Source organism: Euphorbia lathyris, chromosome 10, assembly GCF_963576675.1.
Source record: "Euphorbia lathyris chromosome 10, ddEupLath1.1, whole genome shotgun sequence".
Taxonomy (NCBI): Eukaryota; Viridiplantae; Streptophyta; class Magnoliopsida; order Malpighiales; family Euphorbiaceae; genus Euphorbia; species Euphorbia lathyris.
Genome location: NC_088919.1, coordinates 71,741,578 through 71,764,077, shown reverse-complemented (window position 1 = coordinate 71,764,077; position 22,500 = coordinate 71,741,578). Strand labels below are relative to the sequence as shown.

General features: G+C 33.0%; 1 protein-coding gene, 1 long non-coding RNA gene and 1 pseudogene across 2 annotated transcripts in view; 2 read left to right on the top strand and 1 right to left on the bottom strand.

The window, feature by feature from the left end:
- Positions 1 to 8,440, top strand: part of LOC136208919 (protein Ycf2-like) — a 14,461-nt pseudogene extending 6,021 nt beyond the window's left edge.
- The window catches only part of LOC136208561 (uncharacterized), a 32,300-nt gene that overhangs the window by 7,459 nt on the left and 2,341 nt on the right, over positions 1 to 22,500 (top strand). The gene's annotated exons all lie outside the window — the stretch shown is intronic.
- LOC136209678 (DNA-directed RNA polymerase subunit alpha-like) lies at positions 16,200 to 17,823 on the bottom strand. The gene is made up of 2 exons (XM_066001224.1): positions 17,322 to 17,823; positions 16,200 to 17,237 (listed from the first exon to the last, which is right to left on the bottom strand). The coding sequence occupies exons 1-2, from the start codon at positions 17,730 to 17,732 to the stop codon at positions 16,248 to 16,250; spliced, it is 1,401 nt and encodes a 466-aa protein (XP_065857296.1). The 5' UTR covers positions 17,733 to 17,823; the 3' UTR covers positions 16,200 to 16,247.

The window sequence follows — 22,500 nt, the reverse complement described above, 5'->3', positions numbered from 1 at the left end:
TAAGCCGAAAAGACTAACTTCGCATGGCAAATTTATACGCAAAATATCAAACTAACTTAGTATAAATACGATATATCATTCGTCTTGTATTTCCAATTTTGTATTGAAGCATTCGGGACGAAATAAGCATGCATGTAATTGAATCTTTCATCTCAAGGCATTTCAAAGCACAAAAATTTCCTTTCCCAAACCTAACTAATATATGAGATATATTAAAATGAATAAGTACTTGATTTTATTTGCTTGGTTACGCCCGAAATAAGGGTGGTTTCAACCGTAACCTTATACGTATTTTATTGCTTTGTGTTTGCTTAAGAGGTACCGACCATGCCATTGGTGGACGCAATCATTACTTTAAACTTAAACACGCTTATTATTTTTTTTGCTTTTAACGTTCCTTCCATACCTCGATTGTGATAAGGGTGGTCGCAACCGTGGCCAAAAGTAAACGGTACTTAATTTTATTCCCTTTCATACCTCGATTGTGATAAGGTTGGTCTCAATCGTGGCCAAAAGTTAAGAATTTAGCTAATTGATTAATTAATATGAAATATAATATTGAAATTGGGAAAAAGAAAGATAGCACATTCATCCTATATTGACTTAAAATTCAACATGTATTATGGCTAAAGTTTCCTTAAAAACTTCAATTGGTGTTAATGTAAGACGAAATCAAACCGAGCTAAAATTGTTAGTTCAATTTAATGCCTATAAACCTAATTGAAAACATAAAATAAGATTTATTGTATCATGAATTGCATGATATAAACTAGAGATTTAAAATAAAGAATTTATTACTTAAATACATTCACTCGAGACAATTTTCATACTTAAAAATCGTATCGGAGATTTATGAAAAAAATTTAAAACATAGCCCGTATAGAAATATATTATTTCTATTGATAAAGATAACCTAAAAATAATCATATTAACTTTATGATTAATTTATAAACATATGAAAATGTTAAGTTAATAAAAATAGTGTTAAATACATTGTGTTGCAATATATGTTGCATTTGCATAAAACAAGTGTTGCATTTATAAATGTTGCTTAAAAATTATTTATTCTTATTCGTTGCATAAAAATTTATTCGTACTAAAAATAAAATGATATATGCAATATCTCCTCTCACACTTAATTTGGACCATGTCCTCATTGGTGCAAAAATTGATAAAACACGAAAAATTTGTACCAAATAAAGCAAAATTGTACGAAAATAGATAAATATGAAATGGATTGTATCCAACATAAATAGAAATTGAAATTGTACCAAACTTAATCAAAAATAACATAAAAATAAATGAGTTGAGAAAAGATAAGATAAAACCTATTCTTGTGAAGGTGAACCCGGTGGAGACGGTGTGGTCACGACGTTGTGACGACGGAAAAATGATAATAACTGGCGTCATGGTGATGTGTGCTCGCTTCTCAAAGTGTGGATATTGGCATCCACCGCCTAAATTCTGGAACTCATTTCTTGATTGGTGTCAATAATATCATCTAACCGCAAAACCATTTGACGGTTTGGTGCATTCATATAGTTCAAAATTTGTTCGCAAATGAACTTGATCAACACTGTGCTCATCACCAACATGTCCTTGTGCTTGTGTGGAGGCATCAACATGCTCCGCTTCCTTACCGGCTTCATCCTTGTCATAATGCATATCGTCATCCTCACAAAAATGTGTCTTCGCATTACTATCCTCTTTAATACTATTACTATGTGAACTTCCTTGAAGATGTAATCCAGAATAAACAAATAAATCTTGACTTCAAATCCTTTACCCTTTTTAATATGCCCAAAAAGAAAATAGGATAAAAATTTATTGAAAATAGAAATTACTATTATCCTTAATGAGCTCGCTAAAAGTGTACTTGGAAGTAAATTCACCTAAACTAGGCAAAATATGTCCAAACCGGATTGGTTTGAAAATTGATGGCTTAACAATAAATTATTTTTGTATGATATCCAAACTAAATATTCATCTTGTCATCCCCAACTTCATATATTAACCGAAAGCCTAAATGTAATCCTCTCATTCCATTTTAAAGTAGGAAATAGTAAACAATACAATAATGTCTGTTTTACTATGCACGATGTCCATAATAGTGCTTGTACCATGTGCCCAACCCCATCTGAAATAATGCTGAATGGATCCATATTCAACATGCAAACAATTATTAGATGTAGAGCAAACCTGGTTAGTAACCTGATGATGTTTAGGCATTGTGTGTAAAAAGGGTTAGGTTATGGATGTGGTGTTCGGGAAAGATGTATTTTGGAGAAGTAAAAATTGGTAAAAAGTAAAGGTGATATGGTGTGGAATTGAGTTGTGAAAAAGAAAATGTGTTTGAAATAGAGTTTATGGAATGTATGTATAAGGGATAGGCTAATAGAGGTATGAATTTAGGGGTTAAGAATAGAAAAAGGTAAAAATTTGTTCAAATTCGAGCCAAACCCCGCCTACAGGTCGCGTGTCGCGACCGAGAATTGTCTAGCCGCGGTCGCGGCACGCGAAATTCAGAGAATTTTTCACTCTGATTTCGACCTGTTTTCGCTGGACTTACCGAGAATAATAAATTCTCGATAGAGAATTGGTCATAGACGTTTGTTTAGGTGCATTTTGACTTGGTTTGTGTGATTTAATTGATTAATTGTCTCCTAAACTTAATATAAACTGTACCTGCACTTAAGAACTTAATTGAAAAACATTAAATGCAAGGAAACCAAGGGTTTATCCGTATTAAATTTTTAGGAATAAAACTTTAAATTCCTAATTAGAGTTAATGTAGAATCAATGTGCATTAAGTCACATAAGGTAAATTAATCATCGAAAAGATATGGAACGTAAGTTCATGTAGGTATTTATTCATGCTTAAAACTTAAACATGATCTTTATTCAAATTAAATAAGCATTCAGATAATGAAACATTTAACCTTAATCATTAACCTTATTCGAATTGATACAGATTCATATAAAAAATTGTATGTTTTATTTTAAGAAATTCATACGGATATATATAATAATCAACACGATATAAGTTCATAATTTCATAATTAAAATTAAACTCAATGGTTGCATGAAAATGAAAATTTATTATCTAGTTAATAATTATCATAACTTATTAGCATTAAAGTGATTTATACAGATTCATGTGATAATAGTGTAGAAATCTGAACAGACATAAATGAAAAATTAAAAGTATGAAATCAAATGAAGTTTTATTGTATAACACATGTGTACATAAATGAAACAAGAACATATGTACAACAAAGATTAAAAACGATCCTACATACAGAAACAAACAAACAAATTAAAAGTAGTCAATACAAATTATTAATCACTTATTCATATTAAATCTGAAGCATTGAAACTGATACAGATTAATGACATGATATACAGATTCACTTAAACATCATATACACATTTATGTTTGAAGTTTATACTGATACATTTTAATATTAGGTACAGATTCATTCGAATAACTTGCATAGTGAACACATATGAATCAAAGAATCAAAGTTGATATGCTATCAAAATTGAAAAACAGATATACAGAACAAAACTAAGAATTATCATATAAAATGAATGGTCATAATATTTGTTCAATAGTTATTAATGATTATACCGTATTAGTATGTAATATATATGAAAAGTCAGATTGTCAGAAATAGTTCTAAAATGAATACAGATTCATTAAAAATAATTACAGATGCATGTTAAAAATTTTACTGTTTCATGTAAACTTAGATTCAGATGTAGTCGTATAACTTGTATGGTTAACGTATGTTTAAGCAAAAAGAATCAAGAATCAAACTTGATAGTTTTATTAAAATTAGAAGAACACATATACAAGTTACCGAAAGAACAAACACAAAACAAACCAATATACAAACTATATACAACAAATAGTTTTATAATATCTTCGTTCTTCATCATGTATGTGAATGGAAAACGGTGCACCGTAGCATTATGATAAATCAGGACGCTTGTTGCGTACAGCAGTAATCTTCATGGAAAATTTATGCTTGGAAATCATGCTTTTTAATGGAAGAAAAACTTTCTGTAATTTTGTGTTTTAAAGGTTTGATAACTGAGAAGAAATCAGATTATGTCTGATAGAGATGAAGAGAAAATGTAAGTAACATAAATCTGATCTTTGTCGATTATTTTATAAGCAATCCAGCACAATTCAAGGTGTCTGTTGGGATCGAAAATGTGTAAATTCACACCATTTGGATATAAACAAACTTAAATTTTCAAAATGGTGCATGAACTAAAGAAGAAAAGGAAAGATACAGGTCTGATATAAGCCCGTGTCGCGCGGTCGCGGCAAAGTTTTTTTTTTTTATTACTCGCTGAAGTTACCGAGAATTTTAAATTCTCGGCAGAGAATTTCGATTCTCGGTAAGTTCAGAAAAAAAAAAAATTTCTTCCTTTCCCTTGAAATTTTGAAAATCCTGAATCATTCTCAGTAAGTTCAGAAATTTATAAGGCAAATTCTCAACTGAGAATTCACATTCTCAGTAAGTTCAGAAATTTTCAAAACATCAAACAAAAGTCACAGTAGATATTTTAATTATGAAACTTAAATTTTGTGTAACTTTTAATTCAATTGAGATTTTTTTTTTCGAAATCTAAAGACACTTTCCTAATCAATTACACATATTTAAGGTACATAACATATTTTCAATATCGTTCAGTAATCACAAATTTTTTATTTCTAATCTAACCATTATTACTAAACTAAAGACTAATGTATAAACTAAACTAAAATGAAATGTAAGAAATTAAAATATGAAAAACTAAAAACTAAAAAAAATGTGATAATCCTTAAGAATTCTCAAGGAGAATCAAAATCATGGACAGAATCAATTACTTAGACCATTTTTTAAATAATGGTTCTGTCCATTTAACTTACCTTGGAATAATTTCAAGCAGGAATAAAAGAAAGTAGAATTGTACCCCAACTTGAAATTATTATTGTATATTTTTTTCTTTTTTTTCTTTTTTCTTTTTTTATTTTTTTTAAGCGCTTTCTTTTTTTAGCGTTTTCTCAATTTAAGGATCTACTGATTGCGGTTGAATGCCCAAACTTCTAGTTTTGTGCACGAACTGGAACTACGCACATGAACCGAAACTTTCAAAACTATATTAAAAGTATACAATTCCTTCCTGACGGATAAGATAATTTCATCCTACTTGCTCATCTGTCTGAGAAGATTTTCCATGGTGATTTCTTAGAGAGATAGATGTATAAAAAGTGAAATTATTTGGGTTTAGCGTAGAAATTGAATAAAAAAATTTTACAAAGAGAAATGATGTTTTGGTGAAAGGTTAAGTGTATAGAAAAGGGTTAAAGGTGTTTGGGAAGAGGTAAATTTTCAAAAAAAAATCATCTGTCACGTCTGACATCCTATTTCAAAAATCTTCTTTCCCTTCTGATATATCTGCTAGCCAAATTTCCTTTCTGTAGACTCCTTCTGTGAATTTCATTGATAACCAGGTTATCTTTGAAAAAACTTGAATTTTTTGTATCTGCAAACATATAATTGCAAACGTTAAATAACAACGAGGATTTAGTCCTAGTGACCATCCTCAATATAAAAACTATAAAAATAAATAAATACATAAATATATTATAAACCAAGGTTCGAAATAAAACACGAAAAATATAAATTTTTATTAAAAATTTGGCGTTCCCCGGCAACGGCGCCAAAAACTTATTGAGCGATTTCCGCAAGTGCACGGTATACGCTTGTAGTAATAAAAGATATCGATCCCACAGGGAACGTTTTTTTTAACAAAACTTATTTACAATCGGTTAAATTTACTCTTAGGTTTATGATATGGAAAAATCGTTTAATCGGTTTTGGTTTTGAAATTGCTAGAATGAGAATTAGATTAGAGTATGAAAACGTTAGAAAATATTCTGATTTAAGAATGAATTTGCAAGATAGGAACTTTTAGTACTATTTAGAAAAGTAAACGAATGTATTCGTTTGCATTAAGTAAAGAAAACAACTTTAAACTTTGTACGAATTATAAAGATGAAATAAATGACGGAACCTCTAATTAATTGGCTTTGAACATGACAAAACCCTTTCGGGATAGTTGCCCTTAATCAAATTAAATCTCTTTCGAGATAATAATTTGCCTAAGTGTTCAACAAAGTTTGCTTGTAAAGATTTTGGATTAAATACGTTTTAATGAAAACACCAGCAGTCACTTTAGTGGATTGGTTACCATAAGTGCTGTATAAAAATCTATCGAATAGAACAGACTTTATTAGATGAAATATAAATTGATACAAGTTTACAGAGAACATGGAGCATTGAATTCTTCGACGGCTTGCAAGTGAACGGGTTGATCAATCCTTTCCTTGGGTTTCATTAGAGTTTGTCAGGCTCAGGGGCGAATCCTCTACTCAATCTTCTCGTTGAATCTTCGTAATAGAGACTGGGTCGGTCCACTACCAAAATGTAAACTAAACTGGAACAATGTCTAAACGTTACTGAATTTGTTATTATTGAATAAACAATGTGTGTACAGCATATTGCTTTTTACAGAATTGAAATCTAATCTCTAACTCATTTCTGAGTCAGAGTTTCTGCATAACTCTTGCACTAATCTTAAATTCTAACTCTCTTATTAATTGTTTCAACTCTCAAATCAACTCTTTATTTATAGATGTTGAAGGGTCGTGATTGAAGTGTCGTGTCCATTGTGGAGGGTCGTGTCCGCTGTGAAGAGACGTTTCTATCCGCTTGAACGAACGTGTTTCTTGGAATTAAACATGTGTTCATTGTACTTGGCAGATTTCTGCTCTTACCGAGAATGGAAATTCTCTGCCGAGAATGGGGAATTGATTTTTCAGCCTTTGGACGAAAGGGGGAAGGTGACTGGCGACGCGTGTCGCGACCGTGAATTGTGGGGGCCGCGGTCATGGCATAGAGCATTTTTCACTTCTTTGGCTCTCGTTCGTGTCCTCGACTTGGCGTTATTAATTTCCATCGTCTTTGACTCCTTTTGTAGGGCTTTTCTTCTATTTTTGAGCTCGTTTTACTCCTATTTGGATTTTACCAAATATTTATGTACCTTGCATGAAAGAAACATATTCGAGAGTAAAAGCTTTCTAAACAGTTATAAATATCATAAATTCGTAACAATATTGATGTAATTATTGATGATATTTTAGGTATATTTTGGGCTTAACAAGTTCCTCTATTCAATCCTTTTCCTTCTTCTTGTTGCTGGATATCTCGTTCGTACACATCTTCTTTTTGTTTCCCGAGCCTATAGTGAGTTACAGACAGAGTTCGAAAAGGTCAAATCTTTGATGATTCCATCATACATCATTGAGTTGCGAAAACTTCTGGATAGGTATCCTACATCTGAACTGAATTCTTTCTGGTTAAAGAATCTCTTTCTAGTTGCTCTGGAACAATTAGGAGATTTTCTAGAAGAAATGCGGGGTTCTGCTTTTGGCGGCAACATGCTATGGGGTGGTGGTCCCACTTATGGGGTTAAATCAATCCGTTCTAAGAAGAAATTTTTGAATATCAATCTCATCGATCTCATAAGTATCATACCAAATCCCATCAATCGAATCACTTTTTCGAGAAATACGAGACATCTAAGTCATACAAGTAAAGAGATTTATTCATTGATAAGAAAAATAAAAAACGTGAACGGTGATTGGATTGATGATAAAATAGAATCATTGGTCGCGAACAGTGATTCGATTGATGATAAAGAAAGAGAATTCTTGGTTCAGTTCTCCACCTTAACGACAGAAAAAAGGATTGATCAAATTCTATTGAGTCTGACTCATGGTGATCATTTATCAAAGAATGACTCTGGTTATCAAATGATTGAAGAGCCGAGAGCAATTTATTTACGATACTTAGTTGACATTCATAAAAAGTATCTAATGAATTATGAGTTCAATACACCATGTTTAGCAGAAAGACGGATATTCCTTGCTTATTATCAGACAACCGCTTATTCACAAACCTCGTGTGGGGTGAATAGTTTTCATTTCCCATCTCATGGAAAACCCTTTTCGCTCCGCTTAGCCCTATCCCCCTCTAGGGTTATTTCAATGATAGGTTCTATAGGAACTGGACGATCCTATCTGGTCAAATACCTAGCGACAAACTCCTATCTTCCTTTCATTACAGTATTTCTGAACAAGTTCCTGGATAACAAGCCTAACGGTTTTCTTATTGATGATAGTGACGATATTGATGATAGTGACGATATTGCTGATAGTGACGATATTGATGTGAGTGACGATATCGACCGTGACTTTGATACGGAGCTGGAGTTTCTAACTAGGATGAGTGCGCTAACTATGGATATGATGCCGGAAATAGACCGATTTTATATCACCCTTCAATTCGAATTAGCAAAAGCAATTGTTGGTCCCTTGTAAGGTTGCAAGTATAGTTCCTAGGGGGGTTAGGAACTATTTAAATTTTTTCGCAATTAGGGCAGACTTCTTTTTCTAAGGAAAAAGGTTTTAACAGCGGCGCTGAGTAAACAGCAAGATACTGGCTTAGTCAACTGGTGACTAGGTCAGTTTCTTAGCTTGAGTCAGAAGATAGCACTTAGAGTCTATTCCTGAGCTCAGACGTTTAACGCGCAGAACTCAACTTGTCCTCTTTACTTGGTCAGTTTTTGGTTATTTTAAGCAAGCAATATAAATAAGGAGTTAAAGGTAAGAAATACTTTACTCAGCAGATTTATCCAGGTTCGGCTTCTTCTAAGCCTACATCCTGTCCCCGGAACACGTTCCGAGATTTCGAATCCTCTACTGAGCTCTTTAAAGGTAGAGCCTCAAACCTTTTACAATCTTAGCAACTGAGTATGACAAGAGTACCTTCCTCTATACCTCTACTCAATCCTAATCTCTTGCTGAGTACTAAAACCGAGTACTCAGCCTCTCCTTTCTATCTCTAGAAATGATAAGTGTTTTGTCCTATACAAAGATTTGCTAAGACACATTAGACGATTGAAACAATCACTCTAGACTTTTACACAGATGTATGAATTGTAGTGTAAGATTTGCTTTGCTTCTTTTCTTGCAGAACTTGTGTAGAAATTTGGTCAGCGTAATGGCTTGATCAAGTTCTGTGTAGAGTGAAGCTTCTGATAGCACTATTTATAGAGACGTCTGGTCATCCGTCATTTCGAATTTCGAAATAACCGTTGGAGGGAAACGGCTACATGTCGTTGTCATCCTGACTTGCTCAGAGCTCTCGGCCAATCAGATTTGTGTATCTTCTGTCCTCGGTCAGCTCAGCAGACTGTCTCTCCTTTTATGGTAAAGTCAACTAGACAGCATACTGTGTCGTCTGAACTTTACCCAAAGTAGAAATACTTTGTCTGGAAGTTTTCAATTGCCAGCTGCTGTCTTGTACGCTTTGTCGAGACTACTCAGCAGCTTCATCTTGAAGTTGTTCCCGAAGGTCTTCTAGATCCTTCTCTTTGCTGAGTTGCGTTTTGTCCAAAGCGACAGCGTTTTGACAAACGCGGGCCGAGTTGTACTGAGTTGTTTGACTTGGGCCTTGTCTTCCATATTGGGCTTTGGCCTTTTAATTCTTGTGTCTTATAAACAATTTTAACTCAACATTGAACAAACACATTAGTAGAATAAATCAAAGCATTTAAACTTAGTGTGTTTAGAATATGTATTTGAATTATACTTAAACAATTTTGTCAAATCAAAATTATGTGGAAAGATGTTTCAACACATATGGACTATGAATACACCTCCTTCATAATGGGTGTTTGGAGGACCCTTCATCACGAAAGTCCATTGCAGACGGTCAGGTGCATAACTATTGAGAAGCCACCTGGGTGCCTCATGCCCGAGTAGGGAAATCTACGCCTCAACACGACTATGGAGGTCCCTTATACGTCTATCCATGATCCATATAACTAGAGTAAGTATAGTGTTGGGTTGTGGAATCTTGAGAATTGTTAAAAGCTTCATATTTATACTGTGGGTGGGTAAGTAAAAGGTCTAGGAAGGGGAAAGGGTAAATGAGAGTTATTAGGTCTCTCTGTATACGGTACGTAATTAATGAGCATCATTTGGTTTTGCAGATATCAAGACTTGGGGATTCTGGGCCTAATAATAACTTAGATATATGCAGATCAAGTTAGATTTTACTTCCAACACCAAGCCTTTGAAAGATTGACAGATTTGGAGATGTATTAATTGCTTATTATTTTTACCTTTACATACATTCAGAAATTTGTCTAGTTCAAATGTAAACAGATTATGAGCATTAGTCTAGTTCAAATGTAAACAGATTGGCAAATTTAAAATCATTGATATGCATAAATTCTTGTTCATTTGATTATGTTTCAATAACCAAATTCATTCGAAGAAGAAGGCAAATAGTGACATTTACGTTTAAAAAAATATCATCTAAACAACAATACATAGACATTAAAATAAACGAATCTATCATCTGAAAATAAATCCATTGACATGATTGATCAAGACATATGTCATCTGAAACAAGCTACAACGACATAAATTATTATAAAAACTGTCATCGCGAATACCAATATGCCAATTTCCCATATATCTACTTCACCATTTTAATTATTAGTATGTCATGTGATGACATTAAAGGTGACGTTAATAATAAAAAAGCTGCATCGTAACAAGATTAATATGACAATACGAAACTAGGCTTATGTCATGCATCGTATCTTCACATGATAGAACCTAACCGTCATCTGAAGTTGCAACATATGGAAGCGAGCCCTGTGACATATTTATATCGTGCGGGACGACGGTTTTTAACTGTCATCTGAAGGTGGTTTTGGCGTAGTGTTAGGTCAAAAAAATAAAAAAATAATTCACCGAAAATTAGGTTAAAACTGCGCCAAAATCACTAAATCGCATTGAGAGACCCTAGATGACGGAATTAGGCTAAAATAGGGTGGCCCCACCATCTTAGGGTATGGGGTTTGTATGTTGGTACGTTTTCGATGAAAATAGGATCTCGAGATGGCGAAACCCTAACTCTAATTTGACACTTTTTGTTTTTTTATATTCCTAAAAAAGACGTTTTTGACCTATTTGATATCAAACTAAACATTCAAAACATTAGCCCTGAACATATCAAATTAATGGTTCAAAATAGGGTCCGGAAACCCTACACCGTAATTTCACACGTGTCGCTCTTTTTTTCATTTTAACCGGGCGTTTTTTCAAATGTTTTTTTCCGGTATAAAGTGAATTTAGATGCTCTAAAAGTGATGTTATTATTACATGTCAACCATTAATTAATTAATTAGGTTAAAAAGTAAAATTAATGGTCGAAATCCAATAACTAGGTAAAAAAAAAAAGAATTCATGAAAAATAGGGTAAAACCGTGTGAAAATCACTAAACCGCATTTTTGAGAGCCTAGAGGACAGAATTAGGCCAAAATAGGATGAGGTCCCACTACCGTAGGCCGTGGAATTTTCCTGTTGGCCTGTTTCTAATGAAAATAGGGTCCCGACACGTTGGAACCCTAACCCTAATGTGAAACTTTTTTCGGGTTTTTTAATATTCCTAGAAGAGTCATTTTTTATCTATTTGATCTCAAACTAAACATTAAAAACCACCACCCTAAACATCTCAAATTTATGGTTCAAAATATGGTCTAGAAACCCTAAGTCCTAATTTCGCACGTGTCACTTTTTTTCTTATTCCTAACCAGGCATTCTTTCAAATGTCTCTTTTCGGTCCCATGAGTTTACACGGTGTCTCAAAATTAAGCTAGATTTTGACTAGAAAAATAAAATAGAGTAATTTTTAACAAACTTTGAGATATTGATCGCATATCGTATATTAATCTAGTTGAATTTTGTAACTAAATACAAAATCAATTATTTAATTTTGTATTAATCATATAATCCCCAACTTATCAAATACCGAATCAAAGTTCTAGGTCAAATGCCAAATTTATCAAATACCTAATCAAAGTTTAATCAAATCAATAATTTAGTACCCGACAACCTCAAACTTTGTGGAGACAAGGTCAGAACTATCTCTGGTTATGGTTGGAGGGGCCGACCCCCCTCTATCTGCCTCTTCATGCAACTTTAATATTATTTTCTTGGTAATCCCTGCACTTTAAAATCAAACATAAAAAGTTTTGAATTTTCTTTTCATCTTGTATGACTTTTCTTTATTTTCTTCTTTCATAACATTCGGATTGAAATTATTTTCTTCTTTCATAACATTCGGGTTGAAAGTTCGAGTTTGCTTTATGCAAGTGTTAACCTAGATGGGATGTCTGGATGTGTTCTTCTCTCCCTCTTCATTCAACTTTTACTTAAAAAAACCTATAATTATTGAGGGAAAACATGTTTAATTAACCAGAGTTTGAATTCTAATAAAACTATAATGATATTATAGGATGATTTTGCTCTATTAACTACTACTTTTTGCTCTCAAAATTAAACTGAATTTAAATTAAAAACTATTAATTTTTAAAATCTAATCAACCCCAATTATTACATCTCCTTTAATTTTTTTTTCCGAAATTTGCTTTTGTTCTTTTAATTAACTTTCTGGCACTCATAGCTCCAAAAAAAAGAATAAAAAATCTCATGTAATCTCAACTTATTTACATTAACAAATATAATGATAAGAAATAAATTCTTGTTTCTGAATATTGAAAATCCAAAAGAAATTATTCCAAAATTAGTCATTTATCCTGCTATAAATTTGTGCCAATTCCATTGTCTATGTACAAGAAATTATACAACTTGAATATCATTAACAGATTAAAATGGCAGTGAAATCCCTCATTTTTATTTTATGCATAGTTATATTATGTTCATCTTTCCTTGCTCAAGGTATTTTTAATTTATTTCATTTTTAGAAATTCACTATATATATATATATATATATATATATATATATATATATATATATATATAATTAACATTTGATCTTGTGTAGAAATGAACGAGAAATGGTGCATGAAGCAAGAATCGTTTCGTGGAAAATGGGAAGATGAGCCTCAAGCATGTGTAAATGATTTTACTACAAAAAACGGAGCAAGCAGTAAGACAAAGGATTGCATTTGCCAAATTGTACCATTTTAGATGTTAGGGTAAAATTGCTAAACATTAGGAGTATTTTTGCACTTGACCTCTTATTTTAGGACTAATTTTTTTTTTTGGGGATGAAGGGGGGGGGGCAAATGACCCCTTTGACCCCCCTACATCCGCCGCTGGTCATTGTTACTGTTACAGTTGCTGGTTTTAGTTTCCTCTGTTTCCTCTGCATATGCATATGCTCTCACCCTTTTGTCCTTGCTCTCTTCTTCTTCTGCAATCTTTCTCTTCTTGAAACCTCTCTCTACCCACATCACATTTCTCCGACCCTAATAATAATAATATTAGCAACGGTTATTAAAAACCGACTCTAATGATCATTTCTTAAAAAATTGAAAGGTCTTTGGAGTCGGTAATATAAAAACAGTAACGAATAATAAAACATTGGGTCGGTTTTCTAAAAAACGGTTGCCTATGATCATAGTATTGGCAATAATTTCTATCAAAATCGACCCCAAAGCTCTTTAGCATCGGTTTTTAAAAAAAACCCAATGTCAATAAGTCTTTTTTGGGGTTGGTTTTTTGAAAAAACCGACATCAAAGACCATTGACATCGGTTTTGTTTAGAAACCGTTGCCAATAAGGGGTCACTAAAGGCCATTTTTGTACTAGTGATATTCAATTCGAGTTGTTATATCAATAATCAATATGATCCTATCAAGCACGGACTATTCCACGGGGTCGCCATGGCGGTGTCGGGCTCGCCGGACTTGGTGGGACTCATCGGTGACACACAGTGGCGGACACAGTCTACAATCCGGGGGGCCAAAGCCCCTCCGGTCTCCGACACCGCCCTGAGGAATAGTGGTTTCGTTTTCGGTAGTCCCCCTAAAAAATATATGTTATATATTAAGCAAGACATAAATATTTAGCAAAAGAATGAGGTAGTACAATTGGTATAAGGAAAAGTGAACAGTTGGTATTACATTTTGCTAATCTCTAATAATTGTTTTCCTATTATTATTATTATCTAATTTTATTATTTTTTTCCAACATTTTATTGACTAATTTCTCATTTTTCCCATCATTATCTATTTCTCATTTTTTTCTTAAATCAAAATGTCAATCTTATTTTCTATTTTTATTGTTTTTTCTAGAAATTATCCAAATTTTGCTACTCTCTAATAATTATTTTGAGCTTGAAACTTCAATTTCTAAAATTGAAGTTATTGAAATTTTGAATTTAAGTTTTCTATTTTTTTTCGAAATTTTGCTACTCCCTGATAATTGTTTTCCCACTATTATTATTATCATCAAATTTTATTATTTTTTCCCATCAATTTATGAACTAATTTCTCATTTTTCCCCATCATTATCTATTTTTTATTTTTTTTCTTAAATCCAAATGTCAATCTTATTTTCTAATTTTATTGTTTTTTATAGAAATTTTCCAAATTGAAACTTCAATTTCTAAAGTTGAAGTTATTAAAATTTTGAATTTAAGTTTTCTAAAAAAATTTCAAATTTTGCCACTTTCTAATAATTGGTTTCCCATTATTATTATTATCTAATTTTATTATTTTTCCCATCATTTTATTAACTAATTTCTCATTTTTCCCATTATTATCTATTTTTAATTTTTTTCTTAAATCAAATTGTCAATCTTATTTTCTAATTTTATTGTTTTTTCTAAAAAATTTCGAAATTTGAGCTTGAAACTTCAATTTCTAAAGTTGAAGTTATTGAAATTTTGAATTTAAGTTTGCAATTGTTTTGAATATTTATGATACTTTTGGTATATTTGTGCTAGTTCTTGATATTTAGTAAATTTAGTGCTGCCGGTAGTTCATCCCAATATGTTATTAAATGTAGGAATGCATGACGATTACAATTAATTTTAAAAACCCTAAAAGCCTTTATCCTTTTCCCTTCCACAACCTTTCACAGTTCATATCAATTTATTTAGTTGCAGCATACTTATTCAAGTGAATGAAACAATATGGCTACAACTTCACTCATGACTCGGTACTAAGAAAAGTCAGACGTTATTCAGCATTAGGGGAAGGCCTCTACTAAAAGTTATTCATCCATCAATGGATGAAAATGCATGGGCTTCAAGAAGGCCCAGTATATCCTTAAGGAAATACATGAGGGAGACGATAGAGCCCGTTAGGGCGGAGAAGCATTGGCTAGAAAGATCCAATTACAAGGACTCTATTGTCCATTAATTGCGAAGGATGTAGTTGAGTATGTAAAGAAGTGCGAGGCTTGTCAAAGGTATTCCCTAGTGATAAGGTCACCCGCTTCAGCCATGAAAATCATCAATCCAGCATGGCTCTTTGCCACATGGGGACTTCACATCATAGGCTCTTTCCCCAAAGCCAAGAAGTAGAAGTAGTACATGTTAGTTATAGTGGACCACTTCACCAAATGGGTGGAAACCAAGCCAATGTCAGCCATAACAACGACAACTATTTTTTTGGATAGCAAATACTCACAAGGTATAGAATCTTACATACAATCATTACGGATAATCGGAAACAATTTGACAATACAGCTTTCAAAACCTACTGCCAGTAGCTACACCTTAAACTTTGATTCACTTATATGGCCTACCCCTAGAGAAACATAATAACAGAAGTAACGAACCATACTATCGTCCAAGGCTTGAAAAAAAGGTTAGAACTCATTGACCCTGACTAGGTGGACCAATTACCATGTGTCTGATAGGCCTACCGGACTTCCCCAAGGATGGCTACGGGAGAAACTCCATTCTTCCTCTCCTATGAAATCGAATCCTATATCCTAATAGACATTGGTGTCACAAGTCCCAAAAAAGTGCTTTACTTTGAGGCGGATGATGATGCCAACATGAGAAGAAAGTTAGACATGGTCAAAGAAAGAAGAGACCGAACATCGATTAAAATTGAGGCCTAGAGGAAAAGAATCTGTTTGATTCGTTTGATTCTTGCTCGAGCCGGATGATAAAAAATTATCATGTCCGGTTCCTTCGGAGGATGGATCTATAAGAATTCACCTATCCCAATAACAAAAAAACCTGACTTGAATGATCCTGTATTAAGAGCTAAATTGGATTTTTTTTTTATTTTTCGAAAGAAGACGAAAATGAATTGAAATCCAATGGATTTCGATTTGATTCTTTAGTCAATCCATTGCGAAATGCTTTTCTATTTCTAAAATACCCAATATATGTTTTACATCGTCTATGTGAAAATCTTTAATTTGCATAAGATCTTCTTGACTCTTATTCAAAAGGTCTGATAATGTATGTATATTAGACCTTTTGAGGCAATTATAGATCTTAGGAGTCAATTCGAATTGGTCAATAAAAATGTATTTCAATGGTATTTCTTTTTTATTTTTTCTTAATTTCGTCAATCTATCATGAAAAGTAAAAAGGGGTAAAGTAAAGTTGTGCTGATTTTTTTCTAAATGTAAGTTTTGTTCGTCTGCATGTAGAAAAGGAATAAATAAATCAATCAAATTACGGGAAGCCTCATGAAGTGCTTCTTTAGGAGTTAAACTTCTGTTTGTCCATATTTCGAGAAAAAGTATCTCTTGCTTTTCATTCCCATTTCCATAAGAATGAACACTATGATTTGCATTTCGAACCGGCATGAATACAGCATCTAGAGGAAAACTTCCGTCTTGAAAGGTTTTTGTCGGTTTTATACGATAGCCACGATTCCTCTCGATTTGTAATCGAATACACAAATCAATTGGTTCGGTTAGGCTAGCGATATGCTGTGTATTATCAATGATTTCCACAAAAGGTGGTACAATGATGTCTTGAGCAGTTACATATCCAGGACCCTTAACACAAATAGACGCGTCACAAGTTCCGTACAAATTGCTTCTCAATACAATTTCGTTCAAATTCATTAAAATTTCATGTATTGATTCTTGAATACCTGTTATAGTAGAAAATTCGTGTGATATTTTCTCAGATTTTGCACGTGTGATACAGGTTCCTTCTATTTCTCCAAGCAAAGCTCTTCGAATCGCAATGCCTATCCTATCGGATTGGCCTTTCATAAGCGGAGACAGAATAAAGCGTCTGTAATAAAGACGGTTATTGTCCTTTCTTGATTCAACACATTTCCACTGCAGTGTCCGAGTAGATATTGTTACTTTCTCTCGAACCATAATAATATTGTTATTGTGAATTCGTTGAATTATTTATTTCTCTTGAAATCTCTTCACTATTTATTTTTACACGCGCCTTTTTTTAGGGGGTCTGCAGCCATTATGTGCCATAGGGGTTACATCCCGGACGGAAGTTAATAGTATACCACTTCTGTGAATAGCTCTTAATGCCGCATCGCGTCCGAGACCAGGACCTTTTATCATGACTTCTGCTCGTTGCATGCCTTGATCCACCACTGTCCGAATAGCATTTCCGGTTGTGGTTTGGACAGCAAATGGTGTTCCTCTTCTTGTGCCTTTGAATCCACAAGTGCCAACGGAGGACCAAGAAATTACTTGTCCTCGTATATCTGTAACGGTCACAATAGTATTGTTGAAACTTGCTTGAACATGAATAACTCCTTTTGGTATTTTACGTGCATTCTTACGTGAACCAATGCGTCCAGTTCTGCGTGAACCAATTCGTGGTAAAGGTTTTGCCATATTTTATCATCTCATAAATATAAGTCAGCGGTCTATGGATATATCCATTTTATGTCAAAATGGATCCTTTTTTTTCATCGGATCCTTTAGAGTGTTCTTGTTGGATCAAATAAATAAACTTTCAGAGGTACTGAGGAAGAGTATAATTGCTGGAAGAAATTCTCTTCTTGTATTGATAGGTATTTATAGATTACAAACATGACTCTTAGTAAACCACATTAACTCTCTATAAATACAGATACAGACACAGATACAGAAATGACTCTTGGACACTCTAGTGAACCAAATTAAAGACTATTAATTATAAGTTCATTATTTCAATACACCCCCTTAAACTTATAATTTATCCCTTAGTAACACCAAGAACAGCTCTCAATCTGCTGAAATCTTCCAACTTCAAAGCTTTAGTAAAAATATCAGCAACTTGATCTTTGGATGGTACATGCTTGAGTTGAATTTCTTTCCTTCCAATGCATTCTCTAATAAAGTGATACTTGGTATCAATGTGTTTGCTTCTATCATGAAAGATCGGATTTTTAGCCAACGCAATAGCTGACTTATTATCAACAAAAACATCAGTTGCTCCATCTAGAGCAAACTTCAAACTTTTTAACATCCGTCTCAACCATATTGCATGACAAACACAAGAAGCTGCTGCAACATACTCTGCTTCACATGTTGAAAGTGTAACAATTGCTTGTTTTTTAGAACTCCAAGCAAAAACAGCAGTTCCCATAAAAAACACAAAACTAGTTGTGCTTTTTCTATCATCAACATCTCCTCCCCAATCACTATCACTGAATCCATACAATCTGAAATTGTTCTGGGAAGAGTAAAATAAACCATAATCCAGTGTACCTTTGATGTATCGAAGTATTCGTTTTGCTGCCTCCATATGAGTTAAAGTTGGAACCTCCATGTAACGATTAATGAGTCCAACTCCATATAAGATATCTGGCCTTGTACATGTCAAAAATCTCAGCCTTCCAACCAACCTTCTAAACAAAGTTGGATTCACCTTTTCTTCATCATCATGCTTTGACAACTTATTTCGACAATCCACTGGCGTAGAAGCTGAATTGCATTTATCCATCTTGAATTCTTTTAAAATAGCTTCTGCATATGACTTCTGAGACAAAAAGACACCTTCATCACTTTGCTTAACTTCAATGCCCAAATAATATGACATCAGCCCCAAATCCGTCATCTTATAATTATTTGTCATCAACTTCTTAAATTCTTCAATCATCTTTTGATCAGATCCTGTGAAAATTAAATCATCAACATACAAGCATACATACATTATTTTTCCATCCTCATTCTCCTTGATATACAAAGCATGCTCATATGGACATCTTGTGAAGCCATTCTTCTGGAAATAGTCATCGATGCAAGAATACCAAGCCCTTGGAGCTTGCTTAAGGCCATACAAAGCCTTTTTTAACTTCAACACCTTATCTTCTTGCCCTTTCACAGTATAACCCAATGGTTGATTGACATAAACTTCTTCTTCAAGAGTTCCATTTAAGAATGCTGATTTGACATCTATTTGGTGAATTTTTCATCCTTGTTGAGTTGCCAAAGAAATAACTAATCGAATTGTCTCAATTCGAGCCACCGGAGCAAAAACTTCTTCATAATCAATTCCGGCCTTTTGAGAAAAACCTTTTGCAACAAGGCGAGCTTTATACTTCTCCGAATTTATCCCTTAGTATACACTAGAACACAAAACTATCTTGGCTAAAAGATAACTTAACCAGATCTTCATTATCTAAAGGAACTTGGGACATATTATTGAAATTGAAAAAGTGATTCAATAATGAAACTTTCCTGAAGCCACTTTTGTTCTTTCATTCCATCGCAAATCCTCTTGAAGTATTAACTAATGTAAGAGGATTGGAGAGGAATGGAATGTTATTAGAAACCTATCTATTTTTTTTAACAAAGAAATAATAAGCCTGGATCGAATTCGGATATCAAAAAGATTACCATATATAACACAAGATTTCTCCGCCGATTCTTTCGAGTCGAGCTTCCCGGTCTGTCAGTATACCCCGAGAAGTAGAAAGAATTACAATGCCCATCCCGCCCAAAATTCTAGGAATTTTTTGATAGTTAGAATAGATTTGTAGACCCGGCCGGCTGATCCGTTTTAAATTTAGACTAGTTCTATCTGGTCCTTTCTTCTTCCTTCTATGGCGTAGGGTTAAAACCAAAAATTTTTTGTTGCCTTCCTGATGTTTCCTAACATTTTTAATAAAACCCTCTTGTAAGAGTATTTTAATAATGTTTTCGGTGATGTTAGTAGCTGCTATTCGAACGGTTCCTTTTCTATTCATGTCAGCATTTCGTATAGAGGTTATTATGTCAGCAATAGGATCCCTACCCATGATAAACTAAAATTTTTATTTTTATCTAGTTTTGATATAATCAACATACTCTTTTTTTTTATTGTTTTAGTAAATCTCTAAATTTGAATTTTCTTATTATTTAATTATTATTTAATTAAAGGTATATGCGTGAAACACAGTTTAATAATTAATTGTGTTTGATTAATTCTATATTTGTTTTTATTCAAATAATTCAAATACTCTAACTATAATACTAAATACTATAACCATATCATGGTCTCCTCTTAATCTGAAATTTTCTATCTTATATCTTCTAATTTTTTATCTTATAAGACCTCAGGTGCTAATGAAACTATTTTAGTAAAATTTAACTGTCTCAATTCCCGGGCAATTGCACCAAAAATTCGAGTTCCTTTTGGATTTCCTTCTTGATCAATGACAACTGCAGCATTGTCATCATATTGTATTATTATACCGTTATTAAGTTTAAGTTCTTTACAAGTACGTACAATTACAGCTCTGATTACTTCGGATCTTTCTAGAGGTGAATTGGGTGCTGCTTCCTTGATCACAGCAACAATAACGTCACCGATGTGAGCATATCGCTGATTACTAGTCCCTATGATTCGAATACACATCAATTCTCGGGCTCCACTGTTATCGGCTACATTCAAATGGGTCTGAGATTGGATCATATCGTTTTTTTATCTGTTATTTAAATGCAAAGGAAAAAAAGATATATTGTTTGTCCAAAAGAAAAAAAGAAACTTGCGCTTTTTTTTAGTATCCAAAAGGTCTTTTTCCTTTGGTTCTATATTCTTATGTTGAAATAAGGAATTGAGTTCGTATAGGCATTTTGGATGCTGCTATTGAAATAGACTTTCTCGCTATATTTTCTGCTACTCCGCCCATTTCATAAAGTATTCTACCCGGTTTAACGACAGCTACCCAATATTCAGGAGACCCTTTCCCCGAACCCATACGTGTTTCCGTAGGTCTTAAAGTAACGGGTTTGCCGGGAAATATACGTACCCATATTTTTCCACCGCGGCGTGCATTTCGTGTCATTGCTCGTCGTCCCGCTTCTATTTGTCTAGATGTAATCCAAGCGGGTTCAAGTGCTTGAAGAGCATATCTTCCAAAACAAATACGATTGCCTCGAAAAGCTATTCCTTTCATTCTTCCTCTATGGTGTTTACGGAATCGGGTTCTTTTGGGGTTATAGTTGATGGTTCTTTCTCAATTCCATCTCTACTACAGAACCGGACATGAAAATTTCTTCTCATCCAGCTCCTCGCCAATAAAATGATTAAAAAAAATGTATATACATGTCTTTGAGGAATAAAATAATATACTGAATCGTGGTATTCTTTGAATTTCACTTAATTTAGTTAAATCTATTTATTTGAATCTATTTATTAGTATTAGAATCTTAGATTATTAGATGGAGGGTATTTAGTCGAATATTTAGTAGAATAAAAATTTATATATATTTCTATTTGTATATATATATTAGAATATATATTCTATTTTAGAGTTTATAGATCTAATAGTTCTAGATAGAAATAATTATTCTAGTTATAGACAGTAGTTATAGACAATTTTTCTATATTCTTTTTTCGATAATCTTGTTTTTGTTATTTGTTATAAGGTTGTAACAAATTTTTTTATATATTCTAATTAGGATACCCGATTGCTAAAATTTAGCAATCAAAAAGAATATGAACAAAAATAATATACAAAAAATCTTCGCGGGCGAATATTTCCTCTTTCATATTTAGTCTTTCAATAGTTATTTTATTTGTATAGGTAACCCATGATCTCTCGTAATAAAATAAATGGATTGTCTTCTGGTTCCTTTCGCTATCCTTCCAATAAATCATTAAGATTTGTTTTCAATAAAATCTTATGTATTTACAGGTTCCATCGTTCCCATCACTTCTCTATTAATGGTTAGGTCTTAATTTTCCAATGGAGCCTCTAATAAAAAGAAAATTTCTTCTTGAGTCAATCTTCTCAGTCTGGATTGACTCAAGGCTCTTGATTTTTTGTTTTATAAACGGATTTGTTTAATTCTAAATCAATTGCTATTGATGCTTTCCTACATTAGCTTTTATGTGATGACTCATAGACATAGACCTTACATATTTTCTAGTTTGATTTCTAACTCATAATCAGATTGGTTTTCTTTTGTTTGTGCAAAAAGGATTTTAATTGCTACAATGATATGACCAATATATCATATCTTGACTCTTTTTTTTGGATCCGGATAATGCAAAGCGATGAGTTGGTTATTAGTTGTATACTTATACTTATTAGTTCATACTTGGATCAGTCCTTTTTTTTATCCCGACTCTAAAAAACCAACGAGTCACACACTAAGCATAGCAATTATATCAATCAATTTCTTTATTTTA